Source organism: Rissa tridactyla, chromosome 6 (genome assembly GCF_028500815.1).
Source record: "Rissa tridactyla isolate bRisTri1 chromosome 6, bRisTri1.patW.cur.20221130, whole genome shotgun sequence".
Taxonomy (NCBI): domain Eukaryota; kingdom Metazoa; phylum Chordata; class Aves; order Charadriiformes; family Laridae; genus Rissa; species Rissa tridactyla.
In genome coordinates, this window is record NC_071471.1 from 65,796,838 (window position 1) to 65,813,401 (window position 16,564).

The 16,564-nt window shown below is 40.1% G+C and overlaps 1 protein-coding gene across 1 annotated transcript in view; it reads right to left on the minus strand.

The window, feature by feature from the left end:
* PDZD8 (PDZ domain containing 8) overlaps positions 1-16,234 on the minus strand; it is a 65,018-nt gene extending 48,784 nt beyond the window's left edge. The window contains exon 1 of the mRNA XM_054204790.1: positions 15,227-16,234. Coding sequence (XP_054060765.1) covers positions 15,227-16,119 — 893 coding nt within the window. The 5' untranslated portion in view covers positions 16,120-16,234. The remainder of the gene's footprint in view (positions 1-15,226) is intronic.
* Between the last annotated feature and the right edge of the window lie 330 nt (positions 16,235-16,564).

The following is a 16,564-nucleotide window of genomic DNA, read 5'->3' on the forward strand; positions in this document are numbered from 1 at the left end:
AACAACTATCAGAAGGCAGATTTTGTGGGGGACAGATTTTACTGTCTTTCAAACTATATTTATTAAGCCTTTGTAAACTTTTCATCTTTTCCAGAGGAACAAAATAGGCACATCGTAGCTACATAAGAACACACACAACTTACACACCCCCTCCCCCCCTCCAAAAACCCTGCTTGGATATGGCATGCCATTAACAAAAGTCTTCAAAATTGCCTTATATTAGATGCTTATAGTGTGTTTTCAATTTGTTTTTAAATTATCAGTCTCCCTCCACAAATTTATCAGCTTGTTTGTCCAAAAATCTACAATTCAAATGGCCCATCATTAAGAAAATATTAGTTAAAAAACAGCATTTTAACTTAATACGAATATGAAGAGGAATAGCCATCAAACTTCACGTGAAATTTTAGCAAGTGAAAAAAAACCTACAAAAATAATATTTAAAAGAAACTGTCGAGTAGCAAAAGTGTTTCTCAACAAATACCACAAGATGCAAACAGCAAAAAAAGTAATTTCACATGAGAAATTAGGTCAGACTACTATACTAAAACATAATTAAGATAAAGCTAGTTAATATACAGGATTAAAGTTATACTAAAAGTAGCATAATACTGAGATCTTCCACATACAAAGACAAAAATGTTTCCAGCCGCTGCACGCAGCCTGCACAGCCCCTTCATACGAGAGACTAACTCCACTCATGCCATATTTCAGACTCAGCTCTCCCCTCACCACCACCACCACTCAAAGTCTGGATCAAAATCACATCTGAATAAAAACCAAACCCAAACAGATCAAGTTTATTCTCCTCACTTTGGGTGTTTTCCACCCCTGATTAATGCTGCTATTCCTTCCAGTTGCCAGTTCCGTGGAGGAAGAACTCACCTACTTGGAACAAGGCTGTAATTCAGTGGTTTAGTTTTAGAAGTGCCTGACCCACATTCACATTAATTTGTATTCACTGTTCTGGGATGATTGTTTTGTGGTCCTTTAGCCAACTTTTAACAGAGAAGAGGACAGGAGTCTTTTATACCTTAGTTTAATTAAACTATTACGTAAATTAACTGCTCCTATCAGTACCTACTGAACTACAGTATTTTTAGTTGCATGAGGAAATCTATTAAGAACTGGGGGGGGGGGGGGGGGGGGGGATCAATTTATCTGGCCAAAGATAACCAAGCACTTATGTGTTTCTGTTCACTGCATCTGTTAAGAATATCCAGAATCATGGTAAAAAAAAAAATAAATGTTAAGAGCTAAACACAGACAGGAACAAACTTCAAAAGCTCTCAGGGCTCCATTTCCTACTTGGAGGAGCAGAAAGACTTACGGCTTCATTCATAAACGCAGGAAGAGGCTACGATTTTGTAGAGCTTTTGCTAAGAAGTGAGAACGCTTTTCTAGAATAAGGTCTGGGAAAAGTTTTAAATTATTCTCTGGTTTTATAAAGCAGTTTGATAGCTAAAAGTGGCCTAAAAGTTACTGGATATCTGTTTAAGACCACATTAATCACTTGTATTACATGAATTCCAGCACTAATTACTGCCATAAAGAGTAAACATTGTCAGGTTTATGAATTTTTTAAACGAGTTACATTAACTGAACATTTAAATCCTAATAAACAAGGCAAAAAGAGACCTTAAATCTCAGAAGAGCCCACCAGCTAAAAATGCATCTTTAGCATAAGGCTACTTTGTATACATTGCAAGTCTTAGAATTTTGTTTACCACTCTAAGTAAAAATTAAATCAAAATCTGAAGTCAGACTGTGTTTAGTAAAGCATCAGTTTGCTTTTGTAAATGCTACTGTATTTGAAGATTCTAGTATCTAAAATATTTTTGAAAGAGTAACTGCTGAATTTATTTTCAGTTTTGGGAGTACTCAAAAGGTTCAACTAACAACAGAAGAGAATTCAGTCATTTTCAGATTGCCCTTTTTATACGATTCATGGAAATACAAGTCACACACTTGCAAAGTGTGTAAGTTTCAAAAAAGCGGTATTTTAAGTCATTAAAAAGTCCCCTATTCTGTGTAATTTAAGATGACGTTTACTTATACAAAAATTCTAAAATATTACAACCCACTCCTAAAAACGCATGATCACATTAATAAGATTTTGTAAGTATTTATCAGCCAACATTTGAGCTTGTTAGGGTTAGGTGTTGTAATGCAAACAGCTTATATCATTCTTCACATTGAAGATATAAAAATGGAACTCATCCTTATTTTGAAAAAAAAAAGTAGTAGTAACTTTTTTTTTTTTAAATGAGTACTTTAAAAATAAAAGTACCATGACTGTAGATTTTGCAAAACCAATTCTCCAGCTTCCACTGATTTCACACGGAACAAAGCTGCAGAACCGTGTCAGTTTTCATATTCAAGGGACTTTAGTAATCCAAACTATACTCTTATTCAGTATAGAAATCTACTAATTTCAGCTTTACCTACACCCATAAAAATATGGCTTACAAACAACCTGAAAAACATTGCCATAAGAGAGTAGGTTTATAGAGTAGGTTTATTTTCTAGGAAATTTTATTGAAAACTGCAAATCAGTTCTAGCACTCCACCCACTGTGTTACAGAATATTCTGCCACGGGCATGTGGGAGGCTCATACACATAAGTTCTCAATATATGAACAGTCACTTTTAAAATCAAGACTTCAGAAAAAAAGCAAGGATTTTATTATTCGATTTTCTTTCTCCAAAGATGTTTCACACATTTCCAGATTCTTAAACCATAGTCTTTCTTATGGCAATATCAGTACCTCTGAAATGTATCTCGAATCAGACACTCAAGAGAAACACTTTTAAAACTTTAAAACCCATTCTACAAGAACAAATAAAAGAACAAATGTAAATAGTCAAGTAGCTTCTTCCAAAAATATAATATTTTTTCCTGCTTACATGACAGAAATCATTGTAATTATGGCAACAAGAGTCTTAAGGATTTGTCATTGCTGTCTGTATTGGACTAGCCAGGGGTAAAAAAGAAACCTTGAAACAGGCTTATCAAAACTACTTTCTTATCTGCACAAGCAAGATCAATTTGACCACGCACAGACGTTTTTGCATTTCAAGAATACTAGTTTCCCAAATTCTAAATTCCACAAATACTGAAATAGCTTAGTTGAGTCAGTGCAGTCGATGCCCGTTTGATCTCTGAGTTTTCATGTGTTGGGTTTTTATAAATTGTATGTGACCTAGCTGAAGGCAACTGGTGGTTCAAATTAAGAGAAAGATCAAAATCCTGCTATATTTCAGTCTCAGACAGGACAAAGACAGAATTTCCCTGTCTAACCAGGAAGCCTGAATCGTTGTGGCTCTGCTCCAAATGGGACAGAAGATGCAGACTATGCTCTTGTTCACGCGGAGCTGGAAGAGAGGCCGTTGTGGTGCAGCAACCAGCTTTTAGGCATTCAAGGAGAACATCAGCAGGAAGAAAACACAACAACAAAAAAACCAAACAAATAAACCCAAGCCACCACAAAACTGTACCTTTAGCAATTGGATTAGAGATTGGTTCCAGTAAATAAAGAGGTCTCAAGTCTCTCTACAAACATCATTTCTCTGCAATCCTGGTCAGAGAAAAACCAATGCTGATGTTCTAATAAAAGTCTAAGTTCTATACATGACTCATTCATTGAGCTCAAAAGTTTCAGTCCTCTGCTCTAAACACTAGCCTCTGTCTATACAAGAACTAACAACATCCTCTTAGACAGAAAATCGCTGTCTCACTGCTGAAAAGTCTGACAGTTGTAAACCAAATGTGAAAAAATATTTGTATCTGTTCTGAATTCTAGACATGATAGCTTTCCAAGGTTTATCCTCACTCCTTCAGTTAGTTTTAAAAATGCTGGAGCTACAGAAGCTTCTCCTCAATCTACATTTATCTCATCACTTCTGACAAGCAGAAGATGGTCCAATTCACACCCTTAAAGTTTCCCAAAGTGGTAGAGACAGTCTAGCTCAGGATTAGTAATACCATTTTCAAAGCTGAGATGACTGACAGTTCACCTTAAAATTGCCAACAGCAGTAATTAAGGATCTATTTTACAGAGAGCTCAGCTATTCAGACTGCAATGGTAGGGAGGGCACTGATGGGGACACACCATGGCTTACACTTGCCAACTGTCGCCCAAGCAAAGGTGTCACCATTTGTGAGTCACAGCATTTTATTAATGGGCCCCTGCTGTAAACCGACAGGATCATATAACGCAGCAGCTCAGCCTAGATAGATATGACCTGCGGCACCACTGCTGGCAATCAAATACAGCTTGTGAGATTAATTACCAGGAGGGATTCCTGCACTTTGCAAATCCTGCATCACTGATGGCAAGTTACAGTTGGGACTTGTGATTACATCTGAAAGAAGCAGATGCTCAAATTACTATAATCTGCTCCCACCATCCCCGTAATGAATTTGGATATTGTCTCTAATTTGCCCTTCTTTCAGACTAACAAGGGGGGAAAAAAAAAGAAAAAATATCTGTGTTTTTGTAGTATTGTTCTAAAACAATACCACTGGCTAACATTGCTGTTCCCACCCCACCTCCCCTTGTAATCCACTGGGCTCGCTGCTTGGCAACATTAGAATTTGTTTTGTTTATTCTACCATACTGCATTAAGTTTTGTTAGCAAGTATGCAGAATTATTCTTAAAAAAAAAATACAAACTGTTGAAGTTTTCAGAGTTACACTGCATCATTTCCACTGTTTAATTGCTTGGGAATTATTCACTAAGCCAGATCATTCACAGTGGTGATTCGAACACCACCATGAAGCCTTCTGCCATGTCACTGCAAGTCCATGATCTTCAATTTCTACTCTTCCTATTTTAGCTCAGGCAAACACGAATGATGGTTTAAGTCATTTACTACACAAGTAACATTCAAGTAAATTTCCATTTTAGTTCTTACTACATAATGGCTTACATTTAAAATACACTATCATTTGACAGGATATTTTTCCAAGGTTTTAGCATCACTTAAAGCATATGTAGTATTAGAATCTTAATTTCAGTGACACTGGCAAACACAAACTTGTACTTAATGCCATTACACAAGCAGATTGTAATATTTGTACACATTTCCTTCTGAATGGGCACTTTTCATAACTATGTTGCCATTAAAACTGATGCAGGAAAATATATTGAAGCTTAGCACTAAGACTAAGTTAAAAGAGTCAGGAACAAATATGTAAGTGTTACGAGTTCCACTAGATATTCAGAGATAATTTAAAAATCTGCAGAGAAATTAAGAAATAATTTTGTAAATTTACATCTCAAATTGTCCCTGTAAGTTTTACAGTAAAAGCAACACAAAATTGCTAAAAAAAAGTATTCCCAAGTGATTATTCTAATTTAATTTTATGCTAGTCATATCTGGCAATTAATTACTGCCTGTGAGTATGTGTAACAGTCTGATTAACTCTATCAGCTGATCTCTGTAATACACTCTCTATTGCAGACAGTTTTTTATGACATCTGGTAAGTCTTCAAAAATGTGAAAACTGTACTGCTGTAGTAGAATCCCAGTATTTTCCACTACACAGAACAGCTTTAATGGAGAGGGCTGGGTACGCTTCTCCTCACAGACCCTTCTGCTGAACTCTAGCACAGCTGCAAGCTGAAAGGGGAATTAAGAAATTATAAAGGTAAGTTGTTCCCATGTGGTTTTAAGGCTAAAATGAAGGACAACAGCTAGTGGGGGGAAAAAATGCCCACAAAGTAGGTCTCCAGAGCCCAACACAGAGTTGAAAACAATTTCTGCCTTTCTCTCACCTCATAAAAAATAAGGTTTTTCCTCTCTTTTGTTTCTTCTCTGCTACACCTAGCATCTCCTTGGCAGTTTTCATAGTTATATATGGCCACAGATAGGTTGAAAATGCTGCTGGGCTCCAGCTGGGTCCCGCAGTAGAGAGACACACACTCCCAAGTCCCCAGAGGGCTTATTAAGAAGCATGCTTAGGGAGGCAGATGCACCCACATGGCTTGGGGCAGGTGTGATGCAGACATTTGAGCTACCAAACCCAGCACTGCATATACCCAGCTTGCTGGGGAGAGCGATTTAGGAGCACCCACATCCATGACTCCACATACACAACTATTTCACAGCTGGTTGGGACCTCTAACTGTACTGGAGAAACTTTCTTTGCAACACAAACCTATCTGTCAACTGCATCTTTTTTGCGGATTTTTTTTTTTTTCATTAATTTACTAGATACGCTGGCTGGGATCACTGAACATCGTGAAGGTCTGAATTCTAACCTAGATTTGATTGGTTTGTGCACTTCACAAACTGCCATTTGTTAAACAGTGGAGGTAAATAATAACAGGAAAAGCTTCCAAAACTTGTCTGGATCTTTCTCAGGTCTCTCAGCCGAGATGAACACTATTCCAGCAGTAAATTCTTTAGTTTAACCAGAAACTCAGTGACTGCAACAGAAACTACTCAAAGAAATTATTTCCAAGTTCTGTGTTCATCTGAGTATGTCACAATTAACCTGACAAATGTTTATAAAATAATGACCTCCAAATCTCCTTCACACAAACTGGCATCCAGACTCATTTCCAAAATGAGAATGTATCCACTGTTATGACCAAGCCCTCTTCAATCCTCAAATATCAAAAGAAACACTTTCATAGAGCATTTTTTCTTAATTATATAAAATATTGATGTTCATGTATCATTCAGAATGGAACCTGCTCAAAAAGCTAATTGTTCCAAGCTCACATTTATAATAGCGGATCAATGCTCTCTTCTGGACAAAAGCACCATTTGAGATCATCATGCAAAGGTTTTTGCAGTTCTGCAATTAATGGATTTTACCCGACTAGGGTGGCAGAAATTATCTATTAAATGAACAATCCACACAGGTATGTGATGTTTTCTCCATACTCATTTTAGACGATAAAGCTTATTAATGGTAGAAGTTTTAAATTTAAAGTCTTTTACTATTCTTTAAGGAACGGTAACATCAAGAATAATCAAATGTTCAAACAGTTTTAAATCAAACAAGTGTGAACATGAACTGTAAACACAGGAGCATATCAGGTGACTTCAGGCAATCTCTGCAGGAATGCAGAATAAGCAGTTTCCCATAGAAACCCAGTAACATGAAAGGACTAGCTCCCGCAGTGAAATCGGCAGCCTGAGACTAAGCTTTGCCGTCACTGGAGCACCACACTGTTCTACCACACTGATTACTAAAACCTACTGTCCTTACCCAGGCTGCTTATTTCAGAGCTTTCTGATCAAGTATCACTTGCTAATAAAAAGATTAACTATTTCATAAGCTTAATATATATGAAACGGGTTCTACAAGAGACTCATACACTTTGACATTAAATGAGCTACTGAGAGGTGTATTAGCTACCTATTCTTATAGGTAAATTTTGTGCCTCTCTTCCTTGGAGTAATCTCCTTCAAGGAAAATCCAGCGTTCAGTTTTGTGTGACAGGTAAGGAACATCAGTCATGCTACGCACAGAAGCTAAAATCATAATACAGCCTGTAGAAGGCAATTTAGAATAGCCCAACTCTAGTGCTTGAACACACCTGCCTCTCCAACAGACAGGCTGAAAGCCACACTCGGACATTTGTTAGATGCTCAGTAATGTGATTAACTTCTATATGCCCTATATTTACTCTGAAATCAGCTACCTTTCAAAAAAATAAAAAGCACTACTACTTATTTCATATTTTATTTAACGGAATGGAACGCTATACAAATTATGACAACTGAATAAAAAGAAAGGTTCTCACTGAGCAGCAAGATCAGCTTAAATGTTCAAGATCAGAGTTCAGATGAACAGAAATGCAAAGTCCCAATGCTACTGCACGCAAAATGCCATGAAGTACCAAATAAATCTTATCAGATTTTTCAGAGCTTTCATTCACTATCCACGTGAAAGAAGTTCACTGCAGGACTAAGATCAAGAATAATTTTTAAATACAAAGCAGTAAAGGTGTTAAGTGAGGTAATTTTCATTATTATTGCACAGAGAATCTTTTATATACTGTTTCAAGTAAGAAAAGTTGAAGGAGATTTTATTTTCCTGTCACACAAATTAACCTTAATGTTTCTGGGAGTGCTATCTAGAGCAAATGCAAACAGTAATCACCAAAAACTTATTTTCTTTTATGTCTTCATCCATTTCTCCCTCCAATTAAGTTGTTTTTTTTGTCGTTCCCAATTATACCTCTGGTCTCCCAGTTTCTCCACTAATCCATCTCAAGTCAGTGCTGTGTTAGGTCCTCACCCTTGCAGGTAAGAAAAGAGAATGTAACATTTTTTGACTAATCATAGGAAAAGGCTCACTCTTAACCTGAAAAGAATGTCACCCGTATACTGGGAAATATCCAATCTGTAGCTGATCATTCATTAAATCTGACTTTATAATGGGCAAGTTTCAAACTGGCATTCTTTCAGAATTAGATCTTTCCAGTGTGAAAGCCTTGAAGTGCTGAGCTGGGAAAGAAGACTAAAAGGTTTCAAAACACCTAGAACAAATAGGTTTTGAACCCGATACCTACATAAGGAGATTTACATACATATTTTGTATGACATACTTCAGTTTAATCTGAAGAAACATGTATTTATAGACCCTCCAGACACAATGTATGTCTGAGATAGACCACTCCCAAAATAAAGACAGTAAAAAGCTCTGCACTACAAAAAGCTTCCTTCTACACATGTAGCACCCTTGAAAAAATGAAAATATTTAATATTCCAGGGTTTGGTCTTGTTTACTGCATGTCAGGTTGCCTACAGATCCTTTTATCTAACTCCTGTATGAATAAGAAAAACTACTTGTCCATGCACTACAAAGATAACCTTCCAAGCATCTGTCTACAGACAGATCTACTGATTCCAATTATCGTCGCTTTGCCATTAGCGGAACAAGTCCTTGTGCCGGCATCATTCAGAGCACCACCTCTCTGGAACAGTATGAAAACCCACAAGCATCACAGTGCCGCTTCAATTTTTGCGCGGCAGGAAAGGACTCAGATCCTGGTTTTTTTTTTTAATGCTTCTGTATACTAGAAGATTTTTGCATCTGGACTAGGCATGGCATTAAAAGAAAAATAAAATAAAACCACCTCTTTTCCTTTCAGCAGCAAGAGGAATGAGAACTTCGAACAGGAGTGCCTTACAGATTTAACCAGTAAGAGAGATTCATATCACAACTGAAGTCGAAATCCACTCAGGAAAAGAATCTCCATATCCTCTGCCTTAGGAGAGCTGTAAAGAAAGTAGGTACCTCTACAGGCTGCTGATTTCTGAAGACATGCTCATAATCCCAATCGCTAAGATTATTTCTGGTATTTCTGAGTATAACCTCATCATATGAATAATACATACTTTTTTAAATTGTATACTTCTTCCAATACCTCTATTACCATATTATGAAGTCATTTCTATTATAAAACACACTTCAAATCAATAGCTACTTACATTACTTAGCTTAAGTTTTGCCAAAAATAAGAAACTGCTGTGTAACTCTCAAATTGCATTCTATAATGGTAAATTAAAATAGGCTTGTCTAATGGTTCTTCCCAATGAAATTCAGTATAGCCCCAGCTTCTAAATAAAGCATAAAACTATTTAACACAACCAACTATACTGCAAATTTTCCAAGGATAATTCATGTTGGAAGGGACCTCAAGAGGTCATCTAAATACCTGATCTAACATGTTAGTCGTAATCCTTTGTGGGATTACTTCTAAAGAAAAGCAAGTTATTCCACTATGTGGTAGCATGCATTAAAATGAAGTATAGTTTCTCACGCAGGCTAGTATCAATACAAAATATTAGCTTTTTTTAAAATCATAGCAAACTGAGAAACCAAGTGTTCTTAAAATACACAGAACTAACTCACTGCTTAGGCAATACCTAATCTGCTTAGAATCTAAATGGATGAACTTGCAAGACCTTAAATTTAGAAAAAAAACCAGCAGCTGTCAGATTTTTTACATCACTGATTAAGAAATACTGGGAAATTAAATTCTGCAGGGACACTAGACTACAAGTACTTCCTCCTCACCCTTTACACACACACAAAGGGCTTTGTATCTTCATTATGGCAAAGTGTATTTTTTTTCGCCTAGAAAGAACCCAAAACCCAAAGCTCTCCAAAACCTACACAAAGCAGGATCAGGACCTGTTCAAAACAGCAAAACTACAGCTGACTTAAGAATAGGCTAGAGAATACAGCATAATTAGTGTGCACCTGACATGATGGGGGAATATCAAGGTTGCCACCAATAAGCAGCTTAATAATAGGTTAACGAGAAAGGTACAGCTCATTAGAGAACTCAGAGATGAACCTTTGACCACTGCAACACTACAAGCAAGGAGACAGACACCTGAAATAGTCCTCACTACATGTCTCTAAATAGTAAACGTGCTACGGTAATGCTAGTAACTACAGCTTGGTGTTAACCACTTTATCCTACACAAGGACACAATGTAGAAAGTTAAAACCAACACGAACAGTGTCTATAGTACTATTAGAGAACTGTTTGAGTGTATATAATGAAAAACCAAAGGCTGAATTCAGACCCTAGATAAACACCACTTTGTGCTGATAATTAGTATCTACCATCCTGCTCCAGTAAAAGAAACATACATGAAAAATACAGTGTCGTCAAGCTATGCCAATGGGCAAGACTGACTGAATGCTGTTCCTGAGGGGGCCACCATTAGAGATTTTGGGACAGAAAGACACAGAACACCAATGGCTGACATCACAAACACCCAACAGGGAAGTCAAGGCTTTCCATGTTCATTCTCAACCTCCACCCACTGACCAACTTGACTTAGAACTAAAAAAGGTATAATTTAAACAATTAATTGAGAGGAGGGCCACAAAGATGATCAGAGGGCTGGAGCACCCCTCCTATGAAGACAGGCTGAGAGGTAAGGTTGTTCAGTCTGGAGAAGAGAAGGCTCTAGAGAGACTTTATTGCAGTCTTCCAGTATTTGAAGGGGGCCTACAAGAAAGCTGGAGAGGGACTTTTTACAAAAACATGTAGTGATACGATGAAGGGTAGCATCTTCAAACTGGAAGAGCGCAGATTTAAATTAGGTATCAGGAAGAAATTTTTCACTCTGAGGGTGGTGAGGCAGTGGAACGGGTTGCCCAGAGAAGCTGTGGCTGCCCCATCCCTGGAGGGGTTCAAGGCCAGGTTGGACGGGGCTTTGAGCAACCTGGTCTGGTGGGAGGCGTCCCTGCCCAGGGCAGTGGGGTTGGAACGAGATGATCTTTAAGGTCCCTTCCAACCTAAAACATTCTATGATTCAAGTCAAAACGGAGTTATGGAATACATAGAGCTAAATAAATGATACCTACAATTCTTCATTACCTCACTGAGGTTAGGGCTAGTTATAAAAAAAAAAAACACAAACAAAAACCACACCTTGGCTCACAGTTATCTGGTTTCTCAAGAGTGCACCAGAACTCATGTATATTGGAGAAGAAGAAAAAAAAATATTGTCATTTTAGATCTTCCCCACTTCTGAACAAGAAACTTCTGACAGACCACAATGTTTTCAGAAAAGCTGTTTGCATTTCTATTACAAAGCAAAAACACATACTTTAAGATTAAAGTTGCTATAAAACAGTAATAATTCTTGCTACTACCAACTGAATTGTACAAATCCTTTATTAATAATGATTAAAAAAAGATAAAAAAGCCTACCATTCACTGAATTTTACCAGCAGCCTTGCTTCCAGAGATTTAGCCAAATTCTACTATGAGATAGCAATTGCCATTCAATGGCAGAACAGCTTCAAAATAGGGTGTTTTGCCAGACACAAACACATTTCTTACAGAGCCAAAGAACAGTGATTACACACTATTAGAATAAAATACAAATTACTACTTATTTGTTTAGACATAGAGTGTATACCTCCTTCTTCCAATTAGTAGACAATTGCTTTTATGTTGAAAGTCGTACATAAAATGCTAGGCAAACTTTAAAATGCACTTACTAGTCTACATTGCCTTCCCTCATAGACACTTAAGAGTGCATCAGGAAAGCAAGATGCCTTCTTCCACTTTAAAGCTAGTTACGCACATAGCCACTCCTAACAACACACGATACAAAAGATGATGATCTTACTAATCACTGCTTTGCTGCATAAAATTCTGTACATAACTGTATAGAATACAAAAGTATGTGTGTATAATTTGGCTGTAGCAACAGGCAGTATACATGTGAAGATACAACACAATTTTAATGCAGCATTTTACAATTAAATAACAAAGGAGGGAGGGGGAACCTGCTTTACACAAAACTTAGTTACAGGATGTTCAAGATCAACTACTGACAAGAGTTCTGATGCCATTCACTACCATGTAATAGCCTCTAGAAGTTGCCTAATACAAAAGACAAAGAAAATAGCATCTTTTAATTTTTAATGCTACTTAGCATCTTGAAACAAGATAAAACTCCTTTGTGGACTTCAATCTGGAAGCAAGCATGGTAACAAAGTGTTCCTTTTTAACCAGCTGAAATGAGAACTCCTCACGCTCCAAGAGCTTTTGTTTACAAGGTTGTAATTACTGCCATTCGTAGATTTATTTACAAAGTTACTTGAGCAAGAGTAGGGAGACATCAGAAAGGTTTTGAATTACACATGGAAGCAAACACTATGTACTTAAACAAAAGGCATATAGGCCATAGGAAAAAAAATGAGGAGAGGATAAGCACATTCCCTGTAGATGAGAAATTAAGCTTTAAGCAAGGTAACAGGTTATTAAGCAGTTGTGAAACACTGCTGACTTCTTCCTGTACATTCTTTCCTAAGGAATATATTAACATACCACAATCCCAAGCCAATGTATTCTTAAAAATTCTGTTAAAAATACCAAGTTTTGCATCTTATCAGCAGGGGGCTTGTTTTTCCAAATCAGTTCGCCACACTGTCTAAACCGTAACATCTCAATTATCAACTATGCCACCACGTCAGAGTGTATTGTTACTACTCGACTGTTACCAAGTTTTGCTGTCTAGGGATCTACCTGCACAAACTCAGATGAGTCACGCTGGTGGAGAATACGTGTTTTCAGTCTGTGTTTTACAAAACCTTGGGCAACTGTGGACAGCTAAAGGTTAACAGACAGCTAAAGATTCCCACGCAGGAGTCTGTGTTCCCACTTGCTGCTTTAAAGGCAAAGTTATAGACAGTTATGACATCAACGACCCAGTCTTCCTTCCTTAAGACAATTTCATTAATGCGCATTAAGCTCAGTGCCCTGCCTTCCCCCTCCACACCGCAGCGGGTCAGAATGACGTGTTCAGAACATGGCATAAAATTTAAAGGTCAAAAGCACCATATACAGGGTTGGACATTGTTTTACTGAACACTTGCCATCCTGTGCTACCAGCCTACTATCTAGTGTGAAAACCAGCTATGATACTGCATTTCCCTCTCAAGCATTCGCAAATTCCCAAATCCTTATAACTTAAAGAGAACATTTTCAAATAACAGTTCATTCTTCCTAGTTCTATAATAATTTATGCTTCCTATATTGTTCGTAATGTCAGTTACCTTCTGTCCTTACACTTCTGCTCATTTCTGTCCCAAGCACTGTGCTCTGCTTCTTTCCTTCTTTCTCCCTCCAGTCCCTTTAACATGTCAGTGGCTCACACACACCTCGTCCATCCTTTCTGGTGCAGAAAGTTTGAGAAATATGTGGAAAATTCATGACCTCTAACAAAATGATGAAAGCACCCTACTGCCCAGGGGCATCTCCCAGAGGAAAAATGCGGATGTCTATCCTCCTCTGCTGAAGGGGAGGAGCACATCACCACTCATTCCACAGGCACCCTAAAACTTGTCTAGAGAGCATAAAGCTCTACTTGCTCTTTCTAGGTACACTGAGAGTGCTCCCTCTGCACCATGACTGTGCTATCCCAGCCACTCCTTCAGGCTTTTCCACACAGCTAACAGCTTCCATCTCTTTCCAACAGCTCCTGACAGCTTCTCTGCTGCCTAGGGATTACTCTCTTCTGGAAAGCAATTCAGTACCTCAAAATTTGAAAGGACCACCATGTTACTCAAAGAAACTACTTATCGCCCTGTCAGGGCTTTTCAAATCTTGCATGTTTTACACATCCACTTTCATGAGAACTCTTATAAATTCAATTGCAGAAAAACTGCCTGAAAAGTCTTCAAAAATTACATCACTGCAAAGCTAATTACACTTCAAAATTCATACACGCATTTTCAGTTACTCATCTCTGATGAATTTCAGAGAGAAGGCTTACTGCAGAAGAATGTGGTAAACAAAACAAAAATCCTTACTTCACACTTAATACAAGCTAGAAAGAATAAACAAAAGAGAAAGGAAACAATAGCGTCCAAGGAGTGGTAAGACCAAAGGTGTGGTGACAGAAAGGGAACATGGTACCTGAACAGTGGTAAGACATTTAATATGTTTTAATCAGAAACAAAGGTGGAATCAAAGATGCCACTTGCCACTTCTGCTACAGAATATCACTGAATATTTCATTATATTCACTATATAATGCAGTCTGTGCTATAGTGTGTGCATTTATAAAAGAAAATATGCTACCTTACAAAAAAAGACAAACCATGAGGCCTCCTACAGTTTTACTTACCACAAATGTGGCACTAGTTCTCTTATCAACTTCTAGATTACCCCAAAGTTACTGAAGAAATTCAGCAAACCAGAAAGGAAGAGTACACTACCTATCATCGGATCTCAGAAATATTCCCTAGAGAGTGAACTTTATCCTTTCTGACATTAAGCAACAACCACCTTACCTCTGCAGATAAGCATAAGCCAGAAGACTTCCCCAGGTGGCTCACCAGTGGCAGAAGCTTGGGAGGACACCCCAAACCCACACACTGTCCACAAAGCCAACCTTCTACCTTTTCCAAAGAAGGATATCATGGTCCTGTCACTGGGACACCTGACAGGATCCCAAAGTTTTTTTGATACCTACTAATTCTGCCATTTAGTTACACACAGTTCAGGGCATGTCACAATCTGACTGTGCAATGGCTTTTTCACCTACTATAAATGGAAAACGATGCTTATCTTCATGAAAAGCTTTAGATATCAGACAAGCAGTGTACAAGTACCCCTACTGTAGAAGGGCCACCAGAAACCTCTTTTTACCTATTAAGAGCAAAACAGCAATTCTAATGCAGGCCACCCAAAGTAACATTGAGGACACAGGACATCTTACCTGATTTTATAATTGGGTAAGGTGTGCTTGCGCTTAATAACTTTCTTGAACTGGTTCACAATGATGGAAGTGAGCTGAGGCATGGGCCTCCCTTCAAACTGAGACTTCACTTCAAAGAGTATCACCGGGTCATCCATAAAAGAGAAGGACCAGTGTGTGAAGGGCAGGCGGGAGAAGACCAGCTTCACCTTCCCCGTCACCTGGGAGATCTTGACAAAGAGGTAGCCCGACTTGCCAAAGAACAGGTCAGCATCGATGGCCAAGTGGAAGCCACCGTTGTACTCCACATCTACCTCAAAGCTCAGCTCCTCGGGACAGCCCTCTTCGTTGCAGACCACAGGTCGAATGAGCTTGACAGCTTTGAAGATGGGCAGGACGCTGCCGAGAGAGACATCCCTGAGGCTGAGCCCCTCCAGCATCTTCCCCGTCACCTTGGCCTGGAGCAGCTCCTCAAACTCCACCTTGATCTTCTTGGTGACCCAGTTCCTGATCAGGGCCGTGTCCCTGAGCTCCCTGAAGATGAAGAGGAAGATAGCATTGAGGAAGTGGCACGTCTCCTCACGGGAGGAGGGGGCCGGAGGGGGCTCTGGCTGCTGCGGCGGCTGCTTGGCGCTGGGCTCCGGGCCCGGGGCGGCGGCGGCGGGAGACGCGGCGGCGGCCGACGTTGAGGCTGTGGTCGGCTCCGGAGACGCTTGGCTACCGGCCGGCTCCGAGGCCTGGAGGTAGTCCCTGAGGCTGCAGTCCGCCGCGACGCGGGCGTAGACGAGGCCGCCGGAGGCTCCGTCCCCCCCGGGGGGCTCCGGCTTCTTCCTGTAGAGGAGCAGGAGCTGGAGCAGGAGAGTGAGGAAGCAGCCGGCCAGCGCCGAGAGCAGGCTCACATAGACCAGCAGCATCCTCGCCGCGCCGCGCCCCGAGCGCGCTGCCCTCACCGCGCCGCCGCCATGGCGGGGGCCGCGCCCGCAGGCCGGCGTTTAACGGCCGCGGCCGCCCCAGGCTGCCTCATCCGGGTCCCCCCAGCGGCCAGGGGGCGGGGCCGGGACCGGCCAACGGCGGCACGGCACTCCCCCCCGCTCAGCCCTCATTGGTCCAATCGGGAAAGCTTCGCTGCGGACGTCACGGCGCTGCGCGGTGTGGTGTCACAGCGCGGCGGGCGCATGCGCGGTTGGGGTGCGCGGGCAGTGGGCAGCCCGGTGCGTGAGGGGGCGACGGGGGCACACCCCTGAGGGACACCCACCCCCGGGGGGCACCCCCGGCTTTCCTGAGCTGCCCGCTCACGGGAAAACGTCCCGCCTGCGGGGCGGCCGTCCCAAGCACCAGTACAGGCTGGGCGGAGATGGG